The sequence below is a fragment of the Notolepis coatsorum genome (genome assembly GCF_963971535.1).
Source record: "Notolepis coatsorum genome assembly, chromosome: 9".
Lineage (NCBI taxonomy): Eukaryota > Metazoa > Chordata > Actinopteri > Aulopiformes > Paralepididae > Notolepis > Notolepis coatsorum.
Window position 1 is genome coordinate 106,332,089 of NC_140173.1, and position 26,292 is coordinate 106,358,380.

The following is a 26,292-nucleotide window of genomic DNA, read 5'->3' on the forward strand; positions in this document are numbered from 1 at the left end:
TTATATGTTATGTATATGTTATTAGTACAGCTTATTAGACATGTTTCATAGCTCTGTTATAAAATACATATTTCTCTGTACAAAGCTTTAAGTAGTCAAGACACTAGGCGACAGTCTGACGTAGGGGTGGACGGTATAAATTTGCGCTACGGTATGGATTTTGACTATACCTTCATACCTAGTAGACTAGAGCAGCTAGTCACAGCTAAGGCTGTCCCCGAAGCCTGTTTTTGGGATTCGAACGGACGTTCAAACCTTTGTTTTTAATAATAAAAAGAAATTAATAATAAATCAATAAAAAAAATGTATAGTTCTTTTTTTAATAAATCTCCTCAAACTAAATCCTCAATTTGGGCGGCTAAGTGGCACAGTGGGCAAGGCGCTCGCCACTAACGCAGGTGAAAAGATGCGACAGCTGCCTCCTCGTGTACCAGAGGGGACACGTGATGCAAGGCTTGGTCCTCACTGCAGCCGACCAGTGGGAGGCATAGTCTAGCAACGTTCGAGACAGGGGAGGGGAGAATTGAAGGGAGAATTGGTGAGACGAAATTGGGATGGGAGAAAAACTAAATCCTCAATTTGAATAAAGTGATTAATCTGATAAAATGAGTCTTTTTTTATTTTTATTAAATTAACTTTCCAGCCCCAGCCCAGGGAGAAGCCCCAGCCCAACTAAATCAACTTTCTTTAATGAATATAACTAATCAGTTTACTTTTAATACTATAATATTAGTGTAGCCTAATCTTTATCTGCAACTGTGAAGAAAAACCCCATTGGTTTAAACAGAATGAATAGAAAAATAAATAGAAATGTATAAAAAATAAAACAAAAATAAATAGAAATGTATAAAAAATAAAACAGAGAAACAAAGCAGACGGAGGTATGGCATTTCCAGATTTCTACCACTACTTTAAGGCGTACACTTTAAGACCACTAACAACATGGTTTGATCCCAAAGCATTAGTATCCTGGAGAAATTTTGAAGAAAATATAGTAGCTCCACATAGGCTGAAGGGCATAGTATACACCAAATTACCCCATAATCACTCATGCGATCCGGATATGGCGCGAAACACAAAAAAAAAATTCTACCCCACATAAATGGCATAATCATACTCCCTTATTCAATAACAATGCACTCTTGATTGGAAAACAACCCATAATATTCCCTAGATGGGAAAAGCAAGGCATACACTCATTAGGAGACGTTTTCAACAAACAGGGTTTTTGTAGTTTCAATGAAATACGCAATTTTTTTTATCTTGTATCAGATCTTTATCATCAATTACTAACGGCCTCGTATGAAACCCTCCATCTAGACTTAGTCTGGAGGAGGGATATACCAGACCTGGAGACAGACTTTGACTGGCAAGAGGCCTGGGCAAATGTACGACTTGCATCAAGGAACCCGGACCATCAACAAATCAATCTTAACTATATTCACAGGACATACTTAACTCCTATAAGATTGAACAAAATGGGTCTTAAACAAGACTCCAAATGCTCCCTATGTATAAATGGGGACGAAGGGACATTTATGCACATGTACTGGGACTGCCCACCAGTTAAGATATTTTGGAAAGAAATGACCCAGCAATTAGCAAATCTCTTAACTCTGGATATACCTGTACACCCCTCTGTATTACTGCTAAATGATGTCTTTGAGCATGCAGTACCTCCACAGCTAAAGAGATTGGTTTTATCCGGTATCACAGTGGCTAAAAAGCCGATAGCATCACGATGGTTTCAACCGGAAAAAATGTGCCGGAAGGTCTGGACTCTTACATATCTCGATGTGATTTATCAAGAAATATCTACAGCAAGAATTTTGGGTCTCAATGAATCCAAAATGACATTGTGGTTAGAAGTGGTGGAGAGAATAAAAGCTAGCATATAATGGTAGTGTCTGGTTAGGAACAAGTTATAATGGTTGGATTATCCAATGGGGGGTCCGGGAGGGGGGGGGTTCGAGCTGGAGCATATGTATGTAGGTTTTTAGATAACGGGTATTAGGGGTATATCCTGTATAAGACATTTGACTAATGGTAATTTCATTGGATATGCACTGTGAATTAATGCTTGTATATCTTATCGTGTGTTGTCATGTTTGTTTATATGTCTGTTTAAAAAAAGTAAAAAAATATAATAAAATTTTTTTTTATAAAAAATTAAAAATGCGAATGTTGATTTAGAATTCGGAAGCCAACGTAACGAACGAAGGTTTGAACGTTTGGGCTCAGCCGTAGTCACAGCAGTAGCAATGACCTTAACGTTACTTGGCGATTCACTCGTTTGCAGTGGTCGTTGCAGTGTTTAATTGTACTGAGTTTTTCTCCACTTGCTCACGGACCTTGCCATATAGTTTTGGCATTTAAATTTGGCTAAGGAGGCTGAGAAGAGACTTGCTTTAGGGCCGGCGTCCACCTGGCTCACAAAAACACTGATAGTGCGCCGGCAGCGCTGGCATGAAGCACATCTTGTAGATGACAGAAAGAAATCTACAGCCATCCTTTTAGCGTTTTTTCATGCCGCGGTTTTGCACATATTATAGCATATTTTAATAACTTTATTGTATATTAATTATATATATAGTTATTGCCTGACACCACAGTTCGCCGTTTGCTTTTTATTAGCTTTTTATTAGCTCCCCATTGGGATACATAGAAAAAAGACGTGTGCGGTCATAAATATGAGGCAGGTGGACGCGAGCCCTTAGCGCAGCAACGGGCTAACGCAGGGCTTGAAATTGCGACCGAATTGGTCGCATATGCGACCGAAATTGTATCTGTGCAACCTCAAAATATAATCGGGAGCATTGGTGCAAGTGCAAATAATTGTTCAGGTGCGACCCGAGTTTGGAGATAGACAGTAGTGGTTCAAGAGACTGGCTACAGTAATATGATGCTGGGCTGTAGTGATGAGTTGTTCCGTGTGGCGCAAGTATGTAAAAAAGAAAAACCATGTTTGTCATCTGTAGTAAATAAATGAAGCTGGAATCCATTCGTGACCATGAACAGAGCCAGTGTCCCATTGTGTCCCGGATTCAATCGGAGCCTCTTCTAAAGACGCTCTGTGGCTAGGCTAACAGCCATGTCAGACAGAGCAGATGTGGAACCTGAGCTACACTTTCTAACAACCTGCCCACTGTACCAAGATATCAGAGACTCCACAGTCCCCATGAATTGCAAACACCCAAAGAGAGTTTGAAAACATGTATTGTGCCGTTGACATTAACATGCAGTTTCGTTTTGTGGTCAACAAAACGTGACGTCATCGGACTTTTTTTTTTGGTGCGCATTGCCAGCCATTGTACCGAAAGTTGGCACCGTTGAATCTCACGTGAATCGATACTCTGTAGTAGCGACGTGTTTCGGTAGGTACTAGGGATGGGTACCTTTCACATTTGAACCGATACCGGTACCTGTGAATCGATACCGGTACCCAACGGTACCTTTTTTCGGTACATTAGTCTCAAGAAATTTTATTTACCTACCTCAGTCGTAAAAAAAGAAAAATCCAAACTTCAAATAACTACAATTTCGACAGTTTTCGGCTCGTCATTGCTCCGACTGCTTTGTTGTTGAATCAAGTCAAATCCTAGGTAAGCATATAGTGAATGTTGACATGAAAAAAAAAAAATTATAATAATAATAATAATAATAATAAAAAAAAAAAAAAACGGTTTCTCACTTGATTCGATACTCTGTAGTACCGACGTGTTTCAGTTCGGTACCTCAAAAGTACCGAATTCGGTACCCATCCCTATGTCTAACGTTATCTAGCTGGCTAGCTACTGATAGCTCATAACATCATTGAAATTCGTTTTTGCAGCTGTGGCTAACGTAAGCTACCTAGCAACTGTAGCTAGCTAATACGGGCTGTGCTTGCTGGCTACCTTTTAATTCGCAATGGAGTGGAGCTAACTTAAAGGAAAACGCCAACATTTTGGGAAATTCACTTATTTAACATATTCCCTGGAGTTAGACAAGAAGATACATACCTTTTTTGTCTCTGTGCGTGCATTTAGCTTTGGGGACAGTCGCTCCGTTAGCATAGCTTAGCTTCATCACTGGAAGTGGGGCGGTGCAATAGCCCGACGTTCCCTTACAGTGTCCTACAGTCACCAAATACACTCCAAAACGTTCATGTAAACATGTTGTGACCTGTGTATTTACCACGTGGAGAAGTAAAAAATAATTGAATTAGACAATTACGTATTTTTTTTTTTAATCTTTTTTCCCCTCCATTTTCCTCTGATTTTCTCCCCATCCCAATGTTAGTCGTATGCCAATTCCCAATCCCCTTCCTGGTCGCTGCGCACTTACCCCCCACAGTCAGATCATCTGGGAGAGTGGAGGCTATCACGTGCTTCCTCCGACACACGTCCAGCCAATCAACCGCTTCTTTTCACCTGGCAGCGCGGATCGACAATTACGTTTTCTAAGCAAATATACTCTGAATTTTTTTTTGCCTAAGCACTCGTCTCTGCGCGCAGTCAGTGATTTCTACGTGAAGCCGTGTTTGTGGACACTCATTCATTCAAAGGATCCGAATAGATTGAAGTTTATGGATACCATGACTTAAAATCCTCTTACCTTGATGATTAAAGGCCTCCCCAATTTAGAAAACATTAATCCAATGGCTGGTATTGATAATATAATACCAACTACTGCACGTAGCTAACCGGAGCTAACACAGAACCGAACGTCACTAAAGCAAATATAATGACTTCCTTTCTGGGGGGTTTCAAAATAAAAGAGCGACTTCTAAAGCACCGGAAAACATTTATTTTGTACATTATCTAACGTTAACACAAACCTAAACTAACGTTACAACTAAAGTTAGATAATGTACAAAATAAACATTTTCCGGTGCTTTAGACGTCGCTTTTATTTTGAAAAACCCCAGAAAGGAAGTCATTATATTTGCTTTAGTGACGTTCGGTTCTGTGTTAGCTCCGGTTAGCTACGTGCAGTAGTTAGTATTATATTATCAATACCAGCCATTGGATTACCGTTTTCTAAATTGGGGAGGCTTTTAAATCATCAAGGTAAGAGGATTTTAAGTCATGGTATCCATAAACTTCAATCGGTTCGGATCCTTTGAATGAATGAGAATGTCCACAAACACGGCTGCACGTAGAAATCACTGACCGCGCGCAGAGACGAGTGCTTAGGCAAAAAATTGTTCCGAGTATATTTGCTTAGAAAACGTAATTGTCTAATTCAATTACACCGCCCCACTTCCAGTGATGAAGCTAAGCTACGCTAACAGAGCGACTGTTCCCAAAGCTAAATGCATGCACAGAGACAAAAAAGGTATGTATCTTCTTGTCTAACTCCAGGGAAGATGTTAAATAAGCTAATTTCACGCGGGTCTCCCAGGCACACAAGTAATACGAGTCTCCCAGTCACACAAGTCTCCCAGACACACAAGTCTCCCAGACACACAAGTCTCCCAGTCACACAAGTCTCCCAGTCACACAAATCTCCCAGTCACACAAGTCTCCAAGTCACTTGTGTGACTGGGAGGCTCATGTGACTGGGAGACTTGTGTGACTGGGAGACTTGTGTAACTGAGAGACTTGTGTAACTGAGAGACTCGTGTGACTGGGAGACTTGTGTGACTTGGAGACTTGTGTGACTGGGAGACTCGTGTGACTGGGAGATGTGTGACTGGGAGACTCGTGTGACTGGGGGATGTGTGACTGGGAGACTCGTGTGACTGGGAGACTCGTGTGACTGGGAGACTCGTGTGACTGGGAGACTCGTGTGACTGGGAGACTCGTGTGACTTGTGTGACTGGGAGACTCGTGTGACTGGGAGACTCGTGTGACTGGGAGACTCGTGTGACTGGGAGACTCGTGTGACTTGGAGACTTGTGTGACTGGGAGACTCGTGTGACTGGGAGACTCGTGACTGGGAGACTCGTGTGACTGGGAGATGTGTGACTGGGAGACTCGTGTGACTGGGAGACTCGTGTGACTGGGAGACTCGTGTGACTGGGAGACTCGTCTGACTGGGAGACTCGTCTGACTGGGAGACTCGTGTGACTGGGAGACTCGTGTGACTTGTGTGACTGGGAGACTCGTGTGACTGGGAGACTCGTGTGACTGGGAGACTCGTGTGACTGGGAGACATGGTAAATACACAGATCACAACATGTTTACAGGAACGTTTGAGAGTTGTATTTTGATTGTATTTGGAGTATATTTCCTGACTGTAGTGAACTAGGCTAGATGTCTGCCCCACTTCCAGTGATGAAGCTAAGCTAGGCTAACGGTCCAGGCGTTCCCTAAGCCCAATGCATGCAGAGAGACGAAAAAGGTATGCATCTTCTTGTCTAACTCCAGGGAAGATGTTAAATAAACTAATTTCCCTAAATGTTGGTGTTTTCCTTTAACTGTACAAATCGATGTGATTGGCTGAGACTGTATTATGTACGGTTGGCTGCCTGGCTGTTGTGGATTCAGGTAGCCAGCTAGCAGCTAACATCAACTCAACGTCGACACTCTGAGCTAGTTTGCAGACAGCAATAGGGGTGCACCAATGTATCGGTCGGGTATCGGTATCGGCCGATAAGTGCCTTGTTGACTGCAATCGGCCTATCGGCCGATAAGCTCAAGTGTGCCGATGGCAGTAGCCGATAAATATCCATCAATTTGTTGTCGCGTCAAAAAAATCAAAGAAAAATCAGTCAAGCGACCTGCACAACGCCGCCCCCACAGACACACGCTACTGCATCAAAGTTACTACTTATGATTAACAAAGGCATTCGTTTTGTGGCATTAACATTAGTGTTACACGTTCAATAACATCAGCATATTATTTACCCGAACATAGCAAGTAGCCAGCATTACTCAATTCATAGCTCAGTTACTTCCGTTGCTCAGAGCCTGTACTGAGTTGTACCCATTCTGCAATCTGTTAATAAAGTTTTCAATCAGACAAATGTATAGAAAAGCTTTGTTTTATTATAACATTCGTTGGAGTAAAATCATTATGCCTCGTTTGGTCATCCTGCGGAGCGCTGGTAATCTACTCGTGGCCGGCGGGGAGCTAACGTTATTAGCGCATTGGTTTGTTGTTGATCATCGCTGCAGATAAATGGCGGACATCCAGGAAGTAAAAACCGAATATGCGCTTGCCGATTGGTGGTAACAGCAGAGGCGGGTGCAAAGGATGTGACGTAATTGGCAGAATCGACTGTCAATCAAAATTGTTCTGTTGCATTGCTTTGGTTGAGAGCTCTGGTTGAGTATCCAGCTGCAGCCCGGCAGACCATACTGGGAGAGAGATAGTGCTACATGGCATGGTGGAATTAATACCATAAACATATTTCTTGATGTTTACTTTTTTTAAGTAAGTAAAGAGGCCTATGTTCATATCGGTGAGCACAATTTGTAACACAAAAATAGACGTGTAGCCTATTCATTTAATATTTTATTTATTCATTTTATTATTATTATTTTATTTGTTGCCATGGCTAAAATAATAGTCAAGCATAGGGCTAAAAAAAAATCATAAATATAATTTGTTATTTGGTTATAATAAGGGCTTTTCTATGCATTTGTCTGATTGATTGAAAGCTTTATTGACATATTGCAGAGAGGGACAATACAGTACAGCTCAGTGGACTGGAGGATGAAGACCAGAAAAAAGCTTTCGGCTTTTTTACATAAGGCTCCTCCATTTTCAATTCATCAACACATTTAGAGACACAAATATACAGTAGTTTCATAAAAAAATAAAAATAAAATAACTTTTCTTTTTGCCACAAATATCGGTATCGGCCGATTTATCGGTGGCAAATTTTCATATCGGTGCATCCCTAGACAGCAATGTAACAAACAATATGGTCCGTGCGGAACCCTTATCCCCAACACATAGTTCCGTGTGTGAATTATGTTGAGCCGCCACAAAAGATGAATCCAAAGTTTAATCCAGTAAGAATAGTACTAGGCTATATAACATACATCTTTGCAAGTAGATTACCCTTGCAAAATGCCCTTTTGACATGTAGACTACATATTCATGAAAGTTTATTTGGAAGTATTTTATATTCTGTACTTAGTTTTATAGTGGTCAGATAGTTCCCTCTGTGTGTAATGCAGACAGTCTTCACACATTAATAAATAACTAGAGTTGTTCCGATACCGATACCAGTATCGGAAATGCCGCCGATACTGCCTAAAATGCTGGTATCGGTATCGGCGAGTACACGTAAATTCTAGCCTCCGATCCCATGATGTAATTTATCTCCTGCCGAGTCCTGCGGAGAGTGAGGATTATAAAATGAACATGTTTTAAAGTGTGATGCTGTGTCATTTTAACAGCAGATACACTTTCTTAAATTCCATTGTCCCCGACAGTGCGGTGTGACGGGGAGCTCGGACGGGATGTGTTTTGCTGGTGTTATGATAGCATTAGCTGGAAAGATAGCTAGTTGGAACAACATCCGCTTTAACGTTACATCAAATCAGATGATGGCCTGTCCTTTCTCCAGGACCTAACACTGTCCGTGACCGTCTATCAACAATAATGCACCCACGGTGAATTGTATTTAAGTTAAGTAGCTACTGACTAGCGTTAGCTGACTATTACTAACGTTATCAAATGTCAATGCGGGAAGACGAGCTAGGTCAGTTAGCTTAGCTTGATAACGTTACCGTGTCTAAAGTTGGTGCCATTTATAATCCAGCAATAATGGCTGCAGACCTGCAAGCAAAGTACAGCAAGTGCCAAAGGATAAGAGTCTGAGGCGGAGTTTCAAAAGAGAATGTTGAATATTTATTTTGCATCAAAAATCACAACATGAACGTTCTATCTGCCACTAGCTTACAGACTGAATAGGGTATATCTGCAGAGCCACGGAGTAGCGAGTGCAACACCGTTTAATGTCCGTGTGGATCATTGGAGTAGGGTATATCTGCAGTGCTGCAGCCCATACTCATTGATTAATGATACTAATACAAATCTATACAATCACCTGTTGTTGAATAAATACCATTACTTTCCAGTTATTACTAAAAACAGTATAACAGTATCTGTTGTGAAGGATCAGATTAAACCGAATATATATATTTATTTATGGATATATTTAATAGTATTTGTATATCGTTTGATATCCCTTGTATATTCCTTGTACATATACACTGAATATCCCTTTAGTCTACTAACAGCCCATAATAGTTTCATTCTCTCATTGGACAAGAACTTGGCGCCAGCAGCCAAGCCCCTTGGTTAAAGTTCAATCGTGCCGACGAACATGTCGTTACTAGCCCGGTTCCGCGTAGGAATACGTCTGGCGAAATACGAATGGTACTATTTGTTCACAGCGCATATATATATGGCGCAAGTAAAGTAGAACTTTCTTTGTCCTTTAGCCCTTAGTTCTTTACCCTCCAACCTAGTGGCAAGACGTTAAGCCTCACCCACGATACACGTGTGGTGCAGTATGGTCAACTTGGCCTCAGAATGGCATTGAGACATCGTGTGGATTAATAGTTGAATTGTCATAGTTTGGCACTATACCGTCGAGTGGGACGTATTTCTATTAAGTTAATAATAGTCTATTATGTATGGTGCATCGTTCGGTTAGAGTTATAAAGTGAGCAGTACCCCCATCGTTCCTCGCGTTATCTAGAGTCTTAACCAGGCTGGGCAGACCACGTGTGGTGCTTTCATCCGAGGAGTTCTGGGCCAGGACGAGTGGACCTGCACATTGGATTACTTTACCCGGACGACGGCGAGCCCTACACGGCTTGGATTATCTACTTGCTTTGGGTGCTTTGATTATGCCATGGATAACAGCCAACACTGGTGAGTGTCGGAACTACCCCCCCGAGAGGAGTCCAGGTGAGACGGCGCTCTACCCCGAGTGAGGTCGCCTCACGTCTCTTCGTTGTGGACCGGCAGCTACCGTCTACAAGAGGGCCCAGCTGTATTCATCTGTGGACCGAGGTTCTGTGGGCACCGTGTTCAGCACTCTGAATTCTCCCAAGAAATCGTTGGCCAGATGGGATATCGCCGGCGGCTCTCCTAACCCCCCCCCCCCTCTACTGACTTACAACCAGCGGGACCCCCTTTTAGTATATCCAGCTATAATCATTTAAGTACCATCGCTATAGTTCCCTAAAGAACCAGGTTGTACACTTGCTTCCTGCGTAACCAGAGATTGGACATTCAATGTTGATTTGCCTACGAATACTCATTTGCCTTACAAGTGCATTCAAATCATAAATGTCATTAAGTGAACGTTGTATATACCCTTTGCTATATAAAATATTCGATTTATACATTTGTGTGGACTTCGTTTCATGGTGGGAAAGTGTTCATCATATCTATATCATGTACTGTGTGGCCAGTAGTTAAAGTACATAATCGGTAGTGGTTTAATGATACCATACTTATCAATACAGTCAGGGAATTGTACCCCTCAGTTACAGTATCTGTATATATATAAAAAAAAAAAAAAAAAAAAAAAAAAAAAATGGATTTATATAATTTTTTATTTTTTTTTGTATGCACTGGTATCGGATAAATATCGGTATCGGCCGATACCCAAAGCTTAGGTATCGGAATCGGATCGGATCGGGAAAAATGGTATCGGAACATCTCTATAAATAACACTTAGAGAAAAGCTTATTATGCACTGTAATACGTTTTGTTCAATGGGGGTTTTATTTACGTACCGAATACCGTGGTATTTTTTCCCAAGGTTATCGAACCCTCAAAATGTCATAGACATGGCTAGTCTACACTATAGGCTACAGCTTTTCTGTAAGTGTTATTTATGAATGTGTGAATACTGTCTGTATTACACACAGAGGGAACTGTCTGACCACTTTCAAACTAAGTACAGAATAAAAAAATACTTTCAAAATAAATAGGCCCATGTACTTCAAACTTCAAATTACTTTATTTTCCTTTTGGAACTTAATTTGTGCAGTGGTTAAAAGACAAACATACAGTCACAATACATAGATACTCACCACTATAAAAACCACCAGCTTTGTTAAAACTACAGTAAAAAGACCACCATATAAAAAAACACCAACTACATTAAAAGTACAGTACAATACGTTTTTGTTAATGTAATGTAATCTACTTGCACAGATGTATGTTATATAGCCTAGTACTATTCTTACTGGATTAAACATACATTTAAACAATTCATCTTTTGTGGAAGATCAACAACCACCCACGGAACTTTGTGTTGGGGATAAGGGTTCCGCACGGACCATATTGTTTGTTACTTTCCCGTCAGCATACTAACTGTTAGCTTAAAGGCCAACTTGCAGGTTAAACCTTACTGATCAATTATGGGTAGTTTACATCATTGGTATATAATTTCATTATTTATTTTTTTCCATTTGACGCCGGAAATGCCACTCAGAAATGGTTAAAAAGGTCCATGCACGAATAACATGCACGAGCAAATTAAAAAGCTTATCAGACGCTAGTAGGGCCGTGACGTCACTCGAGGCAACTTATGCCCGTCCGGGTCATAGTACTACTGGATATATGGCGCTGGCTAACGTTAGCATTATGTCTGCTGTCGTGAACCATTTTAGATCGGGGCATGTAGAGGAGTTTGGGGAACGAGTAAAATCATGTACAGGTCCTCTTCTCAGACCTGTGTGGCAAAGCACTGCACATGCAAGCTACACGTCGCTGCATGTTGATCAATGGTGGCCCACTCGGTGCACATGGTGCTAACACCATGCTGCCACTATTGTTCTGTTGTCCGCCAGTTGTTGTTCAGTTCAGTTGTTGCTCTGTATGTATGTCCTGCCTTTTTAATAATGTTCCTTTGCGTTTTATTTTTATTTATTTGATTTTATCCCCCATCCCCTTTCCCCTAGGGGGCTTTTTACCCCCAAATAGGCCGTTATTGAAAATAAGAACTTGTTCTTAATTAACCTGCCTATTCAAATAAAGGTTTGATGATGATGATGACAGTCAGTGACTGTGATGCACCGAGTGGGCTACTATTGTGCTAACAACGTGCTGCGGCGTCTGGCTTGTTTCAAGTTTCTTTAATAGTTGTCATACAGAAGTACAGAATACTTTTATACAAAATGCTTCTTACTCCAGAGACCGTGCTAGACAAGATAGTATGAAATAAAATAGTATAGCATGTAAAATAGAAGTACAAAAAGGTCACAGTGTTCAGTATAGACATATGTACAATGTTCGATGCAGAATAGAAGTAACTGAGTTACCATACAATATTCTATGCAATGTACTAATATACAATACTATATAGTGCAGAGCAGAAATGGGATGAGGTACAATTTAGGTACAATTTACAGTAAGGTGTACGAGTTGTAGTGCAAATCCTTTACCAATAAATATAAAGTGTAAAGTGTGTTTAGGTGATCTAAAGTGTGTAGAGTGGGTGCTGCAGTGTGTTGTTTGTTTAAGTGAGTGTGTGCGTGTGGGTGTGTGCATTTGATGGTTGTTGCATAGTGTTTATTGTTCGTTGAGCAGCCTGATGGCATGGGGATAGAAGCTTCTTGGCCGGCATGAGTGCCCGATTTGGTGTGCCTTTGTCCTCGCGGGTGTTCTGCCGGGGGAGCTTGTGGACGCGACAATAGTGGTGGTTGTAGGGTGTTTGAGCTTGTAGCGTTAGTTAGCTCATAGCTATAGTTAGCTTCTAACGGTGTATACACTATGTACAACGACACAATGATCAAACACCTTATAACTACTACTATTGTCATGTCCATAAGTTCCCTGGCAGAATACTTGCGAGGACAAGGGTATACAAGGAGGAGAGAACCATTTTAAATCTGGCATTCATGCTGGCTAACAAGCTGGGTGTCGGGGAATGTTGTTAGCACAACAATAGCTACCAAGCTAAGCTATCGTTAGCTTCTAATGGTGTATACACTATGTACAATGACACAATGATTTACATTATTACATATGGTAACGTGGTTGTGGCTTTTACAAATAGTAGTTAGCTTTAGAGATGGATGGCTATGATCACGGAGCAATAGTGTTGTTAGGTGAAACAGATACATTTTCATTCATCACTCGGCTAGTAGTAGCAATTAAGGCTCTCTGCTTCCTGCCACTAGCTGTGTGTGACTCTCAGCCCCCTGGTGCCTGTACCTGCCGTGACGACATCATTTCGATTACATGCGCACATTATGAACCATTGATTAAAATATCCACGTGCGTGGTGATCGTGTTGGGCAGACAAAATGTTTGATAAAAACGCTAAAACGGGGTAAATTTAAATATTTTTTTTTCCTTCATGAAAGTCACCGTTGGCCTAGTCCACATTGTTTATTGAACAAAAATACAACCTGCAAGTTGGCCTTTAACGGCAGAGTTTAACATTAAATAAATGTTTAGCGTCGTCTTTCAACATCCCCGCCTCAGACTCCTATCATTCTCATGATTATGAATATGTAACGGTAGGGCTGGGCGATATAACGATAATTATCAATCGATATCAAATTTTTTGTTAAACCCAGAGACAGTGGACAGACTTGTCTTTCTTGCCTGCAACTTAAAGTAATGGCTTGTCCAAATGACAACACTGACCAAATTGAGATATATATTTCTCTCTTGTCCATTTATTTTGTTTGCTTTTAATGTAAAATACAGTTTGAAACAGTCTGTACACAGGAGTCTATGTGTGCTAGGAGAGCTAGTCTCCCGTCACGAGTCACGGTGCACATGTGCGGTGGTTTGTCCACCAAAAAAGCGCCAAAAGATAGAAAAGAAACTAGCAGAGCCAGAATTGTTCAACTCCCCTGGAGCCACAGCCAGTAGAGAAGCCGGTTTACTTTCGCTTTCAAACCAGCTGCAGCCTGAGAACTGGAGTGTGTGAGGGGATGTAACACTAAAGATGGCGGCAACGACAAAGAATTGCTGCAAAATAAACATACATCTGTTTTAAAAAAAAAATTATTCTTCTATGAAAGAGAGACATCGAGAGGTTTTGTATCAGATTTTTATCATCAATTACTAACGTCCTCGTATGAAACCCTCCACCTAGACTCAGTCTGGAGGAGGGATATACCAGACCTGGAAAAAGATTTTGATTGGCAAGAAGCCTGGGAAAATGTTCGACTTTCATCAAGGAACCAACAACAAACAACAAATCAATCTTAACTATATTCATAGGACATACTTGACTCCTATAAGACTGAACAGAATGAGTCTTAAACAAGACTCCAAATGCTCCTTATGTACAAATGGGGACGAGGGGACATTTATGCACATGTACTAGGACTGCCCACCAGTTAAGATATTCTGGAAAGTGACCCAGCAATTATCAAATCTCTTAACTCTGAATATACCTGTACACCCCTCTGTATTACTGCTGAATGATGTTTTTGAGTATGCAGTATCTATACAACTAAAGAGATTGGTTTTATCTGGTATCACAGTGGCTAAAAAGCTGATCGCATCACGATGGTTTCAACCGGAAAAAAATTGCCGGAAGGTCTGGATTCTTACATATCTCGATGTGATTTATCTAGAAATATCTACAGCAAGAATTTTGGGTCTCAATGAATCCAAAATGACAATGTGGTTAGAAGTGGTGGAGAGAATAAAAGCTAGCAGTGTCTGGTTAGGAGCGAATGATAATGGATGGATTATCCAATGGGGGGTCCGGGGGGGTGCGAGCAAGAGCATATGTGTGTAGGGTAATAGATAGCAGGTATTAGGGGTATATCTTGTATAAGACATTCATCTAAATGGTGATTTCATTGGATGTACACCGTTAATTAATGCTTGTATATCTAATCTTTTGTTGTCATGTTTGTTTATGTGTTTGTTTAAGAAATACAAAAAAAAAAAAAAAATCATCTTTTTAACACTTTAATCGCCATGGGTTAAATTCATAATTTACCATCCCTCGCCAGCTCTATTTGTCTATGGAGAAGTTCCCCTTCTTTGCAGGGCTATAACTTTTTAAATTCTATTGCTAAATTGCCATTATTATGGCCCATTCAATGTCCTATATGTATTGTTCAGGGTGTAGCAACGTTAAACTTTTTCATTCACATATTCATACTAAAATATGGTCTAAAGTATATTATGTTTTTATCGTTTTCTGCAGCTTTCTTCAGAACGTGATTTATAGCCCTAAATGCATTATATTGATGATCAAATACAGTTTGGTAGGAATCTGTGAGAGATAAAAAATTTCAACTGGACGTGGTTCTAGAAGTTTCTACGCATCATCTGATGATGACCGGATGGGCGGGGGATCGTTTATAATTCCGTGGGCAGCATTAGATGATTCATCCAGAGTGGGTCATATGTTCATCAGATCAGTTAGTATAGAAGACGTTAGAAAATAACGCTGAATCTTACCGTGGCTTCCTCGCGCCGCTGGCAGATGAGCGTGGAACAGAATTTTTTCTATTATGGGATGGAGAAATGCCCGATCCATTTCCAGGTTGTATAATAGTATATACGTCCAAATCATGTTGTTTTTTCGAGTTATTTGCACCGATCGATGTTCACTGTGTCAATACGGAGTCTCTCTAACGATAGTGAGTGCCCGGACCACATATGGATGAGCACTACCGGTTCAAAGGTTAATTTCCGGCTGGCGATCTGCCACCAGATGGCGCTCTTGAACCGCTAGAGAGTTGAGTGGAGCTTTGCACTGTGTCTCAGGGCTCCGGAAAGGAAATATGATTTCGATGACAGATTTTTGAAATATTGACATCAAAGACGAGTTACGGCGTCTTCGGCAGAATGAGCATGGCTAGGAATGACGTGTAAACTCGTTCACGGCGATCATAGTGTTAATACTTATAACAATATCGATAATTATCGACATCGCGTGATATGATAGTTATCGATATCGTTATCACAATATAATTTTTGGCCATATCGCCCAGCCCTATGTAACGGAACATAGGCCAATCTCGCTAACGTTAGTCGACCGAAATCAATTAGCAACATGATTCACCGGTACTACTAGCTAGCTGGCTAACTAGCTAACGTTAACTAGCTCCCGTCAAAACGTTAGCTGTAATGGATCATACATGATGTGGTGTGCTGTTAGTTATCTGAAAATAATGCTCTACACACGGGGGTAATTAACGTGAGCTAACGTTAGCCCTTCAACGAGTGGTTTGCATGGACACTGGACAGTAACGATAGCTACAGCTTCGTTAGCCTAGCTAACATTAGCTACATATCTAGCAAGCTATAGACAAAGGACGTTTAATGTGACTGATCTAGTGAGCTAGAATCAGAATATTCCACCCATCAATAGCTAATGTCAAATATAAATAACGCAATGGCCATACCAACCCGTTCGTTTTGACGGGAGCTAGTTAACGTTAGCTAGCTACTGACAGTCTGTAAACAAACTGCACCACGCGGAGCGGGGGCGTTCCAAGGGTGCATTCCAACATTTCTGACAGGGAGATTCGCAATATACCGTCAGTGCCTACCGTCTGAACGTAATTTTAAAGGTTTTGACACTGCGACATTTTCAAACCGCGGTCATCCGTGAAATGCCTAGTCTACACTATACTATAGTTTAAGGCTACTTTCACTGTTTTAATGCATTACAGTACTGTTATATTGTCCTTTCTTTATCAATAAAAAATATATATTGTTGGTGCTCCTTAATTTTGGTGGGTGCTCCTACATTTTTGCTGGTGCTCCCAACTTTTTGAAGTTGGGAGCACCAGTGTTAATTTTGTTGACTAAATTGATGACGAAAGATGTTAGTCAACGAAGGTTTTTTTTTCATGACAACGAGACGTCACGTTATTGAAGACCACGTGACGCCAACGCAACTAAATAGTTAATTACATATCGTTGACCACAACTGAGTACACAAAAATGTAGTTTACAAAAACCATGACGAATTCTCTTAATTTATGTTGACTAAAACAAGAGACAAAATAATAACTTTTAGAATAAGTCATGTTATTATTTCAGCATTTCCCATTTCCGGGTTAAGCTCAGCAGCGTTTATGGCTAAAAGCCAAGCTACATAACATACGTGAGGCTAAAAACAGTGTCCCAGGTCTCTCGTGACTACAGCTTATACCAATAACCATGAACGGAATCTGCTACTCTCTCAACACTCCTGCGGCAGCCGAACAGTTCTACCAAAAGAACATAGCATTTAAGACGACGGAGGCTGAGAGGATGGCTAGGCTGCCAGAAGAGCTAATAGCTAATAGCCTGGGAGTCGGGACCTATATCCCAGACACATACTTGCTCTCTTTCATCTGTGTACACCCACTACTATCAACATTACACATGGATACAACAAGGACAAGACCACGTTCACTCAAAAAGGTAATGTTAGTATGAAAAGAAAAGAAACAGACGAGTACCAACACTGAGATTGACCCTGCTATAAGTTATGAATCCCTTTAGCGCTTGAAGTGCACTAAAACGTCATAATGACTTATTATTTTTCATATAATGTTGGGTACATGCTCAGTAGAGTTAGAACGCTCCCAGTCTTAGGGGCTGTGATATTTTGTTACCACACTTTATGCACATAGAAGTGCGGTGGCAGGGTCGCTAAGCTAATGTTATTAGCCGAATGCTCTGATGGGGGGCCGCCATTTTAAGTGAAGTCAGCGATCTACGGTACGACTCGAGGGACAAAAGGGAATGTGTGTGTGACGTGTGTGAAATTTGTACAGTAGGTCCCAGTAAGAATTGCAATCAGTGTGTACTGTGTATTTACAATATCCTAATGTTGCTTTGTTGGTTAAAAAAAAGAAAGAAATTTAAATCAGAATATGTTCCATTCCATGTCCGACTATTTCTGAATCTATTGACCATTTCAAGGAATGTTTGGTTACTATTGTATTGGGCTTCTAGTCTTCTACTGAACTTATTGTGAATCAGCCGATAGGGTTTGGGCTAGACCAGGGGTAGGCAACCCTAGGCACACGTGCCTGATTAGGCACGCGGGGGCATTTTCATAGGCACAGGGGGCAGCAGTAAATACATTTTTTTTGCTTTGAAATATTATAGTGAAATATTTTGCACTGTTGTCGCATTTATCTTGTTTTTTTTGTATTTTATTTTTTTATTATTTTTTAAACAAACATATAAACAAACATGACATTTATCTTGTTGAAATCCTCCCACAGGTTATTTTTACTACCACATATTTAATTAGCGAAATCTAGACAAAAATCATCAGTTTTCTGCGACTAGATCTAGACAAAACAAAAAAGACAAAATCGAGACCAACACTGACTAAGACTAAAATGCTCAGACATTTAGTTGACTAAAACTGACTAAACGAAAAATAAATGCAGATGACTAAATATGATGAAAACGAAAAAGGAGCACATGACACATGACTAAGACTAAGGTCGCTTTCACATATAGTTTTGGTGGTTCTGGGGGTGAAGTTGCAACATTGTTGCATTCTTCATTTGGTTCACCTGCATTCACATAGAAATCTGTCAGCGGACCGAGACCTTCTGAACAATGTCACGCGGTCGAAAAGGGCGCTTGTCTATTGGACAGTGGAAATGTGTGTGGCTGCGATCCCGTGTGTGCGCGCGCGTCTGTGTGTGGAGGACTGCGAGCCCTCCAGATCAGCGGAGCCGAGTTTTGACATGGCATTGATCCATTGTTCTATTGAAGCACATTACCACCATCCTCTCGCTAAACAACTTGTAGACCACAGTGTTTTTATGAGTGCCCACAAGTAGCTGTTTTATTAATAATATAATAAGCTGCGCGCCTCGGTAATAATAATAAGCCGCGTTTTTTCTTCCTTCTTCCCAAGATGCACAGATATATAGATAGATAGATAGAGAGATTAGATGCAGTGTGCTTGTTTTGCAGTGAGTGCTGCGAGCAGTGGTAATAATAATCACTTCCTATATTTGGTTCGCGTTTGGTTCGATGAAGCCGAACCGAGACCGACGTTTTCAGGCGGACCAGAGTTCGACTGTTTGGTCCGCGAACCGAGTTCGACGCGCATTCACACAGACCCGAAAAACCGGACTATCGAATTCTGGTCCGAAAGTCCGGACCAAACAGCCCCTGTGTGAAAGCGACCTAAAACTAAAATGAAAATAGCTGCCAAAATTAACACTGGGTAGTAAAAATGTTAATTTCGAGCCCTGGGCTAACGTTAGCCGCTAAGCTAACGTTCTAATGTGACTCCGCGGCACCAGTTCCATTAGTGAGGAAAGGGGGGGTTATATTGATGAGGCTTGACAACAGAGGTTCAAAGATAACATCACATTTATTCGCTATTCATTTCTTTATATCGCTTTATCCATCGGGCTGCTCCCGTTTCCAACTCTGTGTTGACAATGACATCCTGGTGTGACATCAACTACGGCAACTTAGGACGCTCAAACCTCAAACCTATTACATCACGCTCGTTGTCAAACATGTACACTAAAGTTATGTTAGAGTTTTATTGTGTTTGAGTTGTTTGAGGGAAAGAAACCTGTCCTGCTGTAGTTTTTATTTTCACTTTGTGCCGCTTGTTTTGATTGTATTTCATGAAAAAAGTGTTTTTCAGAGATAGAAGTAACTTGAGAAAAGGTTTTGCATTTTTCTATTGCAGTTTTGCACAATAAAATTAAATACCTCTGTACTATGTGAAATATGTCCTAGTAATACATAGGGATGGGTACCGAATTCGGTACTTTTGAGGTACCGAACCGAAACACGTTGGTACTACCGAGTATCGAATCAAGTGAGATACCAAAAAAAAAAAAAAAAAAAAAATTTCTTTCATGTCAACGTTCACGTGCACAATATATGCTTACCTAGGATTTGACTTGATTCAACAACAAAGCAGTCGGAGAAATGGCAAGCCGAAATCTGTCAAAATTGTAGTTATTTGAAGTTTGGATTCTTTTTTTTCACGATTCAGGTAGGTAAATTAAATGTCTTGAGACTAAAGTACCGAAAAAAGGTACCGTTGGGTACCGGTATCGATTCACAGGTACCGGTACCGGTTCAAATGTGAAAGGTACCCATCCCTAGTAATACAAGAGTACAGTAATAGCTGCCATACCAGTGTTTTACCCCTTCAGAAGCATTTATAGACATTTTAAGATAAATGAATATACCGTGATATATACCGTTACTGTCTATGCTTCAAATTATACTGTGATATAAATGTTAGACCATACCGTCCAGCCCTAGTCTGACGTGTTCTTAAAACAACGGCCAAGGCCCAGGACAGTTTGACTTAGATATGACATGACCAAGTAAATCACATCTTGTTCTTTTTTCTTGTCGTCTTCATATCAGTCTTGTGAGACACGACAAACCCCCTAAACCCATCTTTGTTTTCATTTTCTCATGTTTGTTCATTTGTCATTCCCAGCTGGTACTTAGGCCATGTCCAGACTAAAACGATTTTTGGTCGTTTTAGGCAAAGTATTTGATCGTTTGCATCATTCTGCCACACAGAACTGCGTTCTGGCAGCTTGAAGACGGTACTTTCTGATACCAGCTCCCAGAGTGCGCAATTCTGAAGACGCCCCCCACTGCGTCACCATATTTACAAGCGATACGCATCTTCTCCTGAACCGATGACGCATAGCCCACCTCTCCCTTACCCGCATGTACAAACTCAGCCAAACATCACCAACCACCGTCGACAGTGTTACAGAGCTTGATCTGGCTTTTACAGCTAAATGTACTTTTTCTGAAAACCCAAGTAGTAGCCAAGCATACTGTTCCATAGCATACGCCTTCAGTTGATGACAAATCCTCTCTTACCTTGATGATTAAAAAGCCTCCATAATTTAGTAAATAGTATCCCCATGGCATGGTGTTGAGCTGTAGCCAGCAAGCTATGCTATCAATATTAGCTAAATAATTAGCGTCACATAGCTGGCCTTTTTCTGAAAACTCAAGCACATATTGTTCCATAGCATACGCTTTCAGTTGATCATGACAAATCCTCTTACCTTGACGATTAAAAGCCTCCATAATTTAGTAAATAAAGCTGTAGCCAGCCAGCTAGCATTGATGCTATTCAAAATGCTATCCACATTAGCTAAATAGCTAACCAACTAAATACAATAGACAGTGGTATCCTGAGGTAACGGTAAATACAACGTTTGCTAGTCGAAATGACTGGACACACACAGGGACAAGTTAAACATCAATCAATTAATTTATTCCAACAGGTAGTTGGAGCTGCATGTGAGCCGCCGTCTTTCTCTCCTCTCCTTTGGAAACTAACAGAACCGGCAGACACAAGTTAAGCTGCTAGCAACAGACAATAACACTTCCAGTCGGGGGTTTTCAAATTAAACAGGAAAGACATTTATTTTGTAAATTTGTGGCATGCACTTATTATCTTGAGACCTTTTCGTTTTTACGGAAACCTTAAAACGAAACGAAAACGAAACAGATCAAAATCGTTTTAGTCTGGACAAGGCCTTAATTGTAAGTCTGACCAGAGCTCTCTCACTTTCTGGTCAGACGCTTGTGTACACTTGTCTCCGATTGTAAACTGTGGCCACAGAAAACGGAAATAAACAATGTTATATTTTTATATACAATTTGACTCATTTGAATTTCTACAGTTCACCGTCTTGACCCATTTAAAATATTCCACAACACTGCATACGCCCAATTCAATAGTATTTAAAAGGTTGCATTTTCATTCAAAATAATTAGGTTGTGGATGTTCAGAACTGGTCCAGATCTTGTCTCTTTTTGGCAGAGATGTTTAGCAGGCTGGCAGAGATGTCCTACACCTACACACGGAGCAAATCCAGTCTCTGCACCGAACGTTTTGTATATATGTATATTGATATTGGTTACACTTGTTTAAAGGTGACATGCATTATAAATGCTCTCATTCAGGTCCGACCATTTCCTGCTCGATTTAATTAGGTCATTCTGATTTGACTCGCATCGTGATGTAACGAGGCGAGGATGGAGCGGATAGTGATGTGATTGGCTCTGTGGTTGTAGTCAACAGAGAGAGAGAGAGGGAGAAACAGATACCTTACAGAGGTGTTCCATAGACTCACAGGAATTGTGTAAAGTTGCCCAAATAGTGCTAGGAATAGCAACGCATGTCCCCTTTAACTACGTCTATTTTATACTTATTAGGGGTGTAACGGTACACAGAAGCCACAGTTCGGTACGTACCTCGGTATTGGGGTCACGGTTCGGTACAACAGAACCTTTTTTTAAATAATTTAAATATATAAACTCTGCCTCTCCTTGTTAACTACAACAAGCAATGCTGTTTGTTATTTAAGATGAGGTCGGACTCAGCACTGACAGATTTGTGTTCATTATGCTGCTTTTATAAAGCCTCAAATGACTGCTTACAATATACAATTTTGGCTGGTAGCTCTCGGCTAGGTGGTCAATTAAAAAGTAAATCTTGGTTCAAAAACGGTTGGGCACCCCTGATCTAGACTATCTGTCCACTGTCTCTGGTTTTAGAACTGCCCTGTTGCAGGTCAAAACGTTTTTTGATCGATATCGATTAAAATATATCGCGATAATAATCGTTATCGTTTTATCGCCCAGCCCTAGGTTAAAGTTTAGCTTTCCATGTTCTACTCAGGGGTGATGTAGTGTGCAGTTACTGTTAAGTAGGGCTGTTAACAAATATTCTATATTCAAATGAATAAGACTTGCGGTTATAAAAAAATAAAAATAAAAAAATTATATAAGATTGTGAGAAAAAAAAAACAGCCCTCTGTGGGCGTGGGCCTGAATGCGCTGCATGACTGATGGACACAACGACACAGACACAACGTCACTTTCAACTCATTGAGCTGAAGAACATGTAGTAACAAATGGACGACAACAAGACCTATCTGTCACGAAGACAGTGATTTGCACTCAGCAATCTAAAGGCTCGGTTGGAAATACTTTGTGGAACTTCGAGACAAAGTTGTATGCAAGCTATGTAGACTACAGCTGGCCTACCGGTACTTTTTTTTTTTTTTTTGGCTAATGCTATTTTGAGAGTTCTAGTGTCAAGAATGTAAGTAGCCTACTTTTCAGTTTTTAGCACTTGGATTATCCCTCAGGGTAGGTCTTCTAGCTCTGGCTTGTCGTTTGCGTTCACCATACTATGAGACTATGCTAAATGATAGGTAATCCCTCAGTGGTGTGCGTGGGCTGAATGAACAACATCCGACCCTTTGCACAAGTTATATTTTGGGGTGAACTTGGAAGTTTTGAATTCAGTTCCCACGCAAAAAAAAGTTTGGTATACAGCGGGTACTGAATGGAAGGTCCTGTACCAAAACGGTTTGGTACGAATACTTGTACCGTTACACCCCTACTAGGTACAGACTCAGCGAGCACAGCCTTGCCATCGAGAAAGGCCGCCATAGGCAGACCTGGCTCCCAAGAGAAGACAGACTGTGCACCCTAGGGGTGGGGGAAAAAAATCGATACGTAGTAGTATCACGATACTTTGCGTGGCGATACTGTATCGATACAGGGACGCAAAGTATCGATATTTAATTATTCATTAAAAAAATTATAATTTTTTTTTGTATAAGGAAGTTGCATTGTTCATTTCAATACCTGTAATAGTACAGTAGTCCACACACACACGTGCATTCAGTTAAGTTGGAATATGACTAATACAAACAGTTCAGTTTGTCAGGTACATGCAACACAGATTACAGTGTTTACATCTGTCTGCTTGAGAAAATACCATGTTCTGCAATAAACATGTTGACAAAGTTTTACTTTGCAGTTGAAAAAGGGTAATAAATAAAATTTGATACTTTTTTTTTTAAATCACAATACTCAAGTGTATCGCGATATATTTAGTATTGCGATACTATCGTATCATGACGCAAGTATTGCGATAGTATCGTATCGTGAGGTCTCTGGCGATTCCCACCCCTAGCATCCACTAGTGCACACAAGACAAGGTGGAAACTGAGCTACACTTCCTAACAACCTGCCCACTATACCAAGACATCAGAGAAGAGAAAAAGAGAAAGAGAGAATGTTCTCTACTCACGTATTGATATTCTGCTTCATGCTCTCTACAGGTTTCTTCATGGCTTCAGAAACTGACTGCAGACCAGCGTAGCCAGTGTCGTTGTCCACAGATAGCAGGCCGAACTGACTCTGGAGCACCTGGAGGACATCATTCATGCCCTGGAGGGACAGGAAAACCACACCACAAATATCGAGGGTTTATCATACATTCGTATGGATGAGACAGAGCCGGAGCACACTGCCATACTGCTGCAGCCAAAAAGACCTCAAACTAAAAAAGGTATAGCATATCGACAGTGCAGCCACACATTCAATTGCAACTGCAAGATTCAGGTAAGGGACTACTCAAACCTTAACCTCTTAACACTTTGTGCGCCAACGACGAGTATACTCGTTATTGCCCGCTAATCGTTGTGCGCCAAGTTACGAGGGAACCCGTTTCTGGGATCAATATAAAAAAAATTCGCCATGGCATTCATAATTCATCCAGCCTCCCTCCGGGACGCAGCTGGACCCTGGTCTGATATTGCAACGCCTCAATACCGCCCCCTGGTGGATTTCGGGCGAGTTACACTCCACGCCAGAGATATATTGTAACGTGGGTCTAGAATGATACACACTAGAGTGCATTGGGATCGCTTTCTAAACGCAATAATCAATATGATTTGTGTTTATTGCGTCATACAAACAGAATACACCGCGCGTCGCCAACACACACCGCGCATCGCCAACACACGCGCGTGTCGCCAAAACACACAAACAACAACGCGTTGCCAACAAACAACAACATTCTCCCCCGCCGGACTCACGCTGATCAAATAAAAAAGAAACATACTTTTTCGGACTGATCATCTGAGCTCCTCTCGACTCCAGTTGAACTGCTATTGTGTTTAAATCAAAATAATCCTCTGCCATTGTTGTGTAACATGTCATCTGTTCTCTTGTATTCAGTCTCGTGCAGTTAAATCCTCTCTAGAAGTGAAAGTGAAACTTACCAAGCCTATAAGTTGTTAAAGGGGCACTAGGCAATTAATTTACTCTGGATGCCTGAACACAGAGTGACACCAGTATCACTGACTACCACGGCAAGCCTATAGAAAATTATTCTATTTAATAATAATAATTATCATAAATATAATATATAAAAAAATAAATATAAAAAAAATTACAAAAAATATTCGTTGTATTAATAAAATAAAAATAAATCTGTTGTACCGAACTCGCACCGTGACCCCAATACAGAGGTACGTACCGAACCATGGCTTCTGTGTACCGTTACACCCCTAGTATCAACCCATACTAAATAAAGCCGTTACTGACTGTCAAGGAATTATAAAATTCATACAGAACAGTAATTAGCTTGAAGCCCCATAGAGGCCTTTGCGAAGAGTCGTTCGGAAAAATTCCAACGGTCATCGAAAGCTCTGTGTCCTCATCAAAATGGCAATTCCCGACGTTAAATTTTTCCAAAATGGTCAACTTTCGCGACCAAAAATCGATCTAATAACACTTTAACCTATTGGTAAACTAAGGTATTGATGATAATATACATTATAACTGCTGTTGTGACATGGTTATGGTGTTTATACTTTAATACGTTTGAAAAATAAAACAATACTTTTGTCAGACAGTCTAGACAGATTGATTTATGACGTGATGTGATTTGTGGTCCGGCCCCGGACCGCACGGGTGGAAGAGGTTTAAGTGTGAAATATATTTTTTCCCTGTTCAGTCTCAAACAGAAGGAGCACTTATTTAGACCGGATGCTGCGTTTGTGTCTATATACCTTTAAGGCTGGATGCTACATGTGCGTGTATTTAGCTTTAAGACCTGATGCAACGTCTAGGTCATTTCAGACAGTGTTGCCATTTTCAAGGTATGCGAGTAATGAAAAACGCTGTGATTCGCTGAAATACATGTGGGGGAATGCTTTGGGATTGTAATTATTATTTAAAAAATATTATTAACACTTTCAGCGCCAGACCCGGCATTTCTCCGGTTATCTCGCCAGCGGTTGAGCGCCAGAACCCGAGAAATCTCGGGTTTTCGATCGTTTTCCAAATTATCTCTTTTATTTGATTTTAATATTCTATACAGTCTAACGGACCTCAGTGTATCATTGGGACTCGTTCTGAGAATGCAATGCCGGCCAAATCATGCTAGGTGGCAGTATCTTATATTTAGTATTTTATATGTGTTGTTGTTTATAGATTTCTTTATAAATGTCAATGCACATTATAGTAAATTAATGATGTTCAAATAAAAGCCCAAGTTGTAATCTATCAAATGGTTTTCATTTCATGTTTCTACCTGCTCCAGAAGCTGAGATATAAAAGGTT

General features: G+C 40.6%; 1 protein-coding gene across 1 annotated transcript in view; it reads right to left on the bottom strand.

The window, feature by feature from the left end:
- kif11 (kinesin family member 11) overlaps positions 1 to 26,292 on the bottom strand; it is a 68,285-nt gene that overhangs the window by 16,903 nt on the left and 25,090 nt on the right. Inside the window, exon 21 of the mRNA XM_084321491.1 lies at positions 23,972 to 24,111. Within this exon, the coding sequence (XP_084177617.1) occupies positions 23,972 to 24,111 (140 nt within the window). The remainder of the gene's footprint in view (positions 1 to 23,971; positions 24,112 to 26,292) is intronic.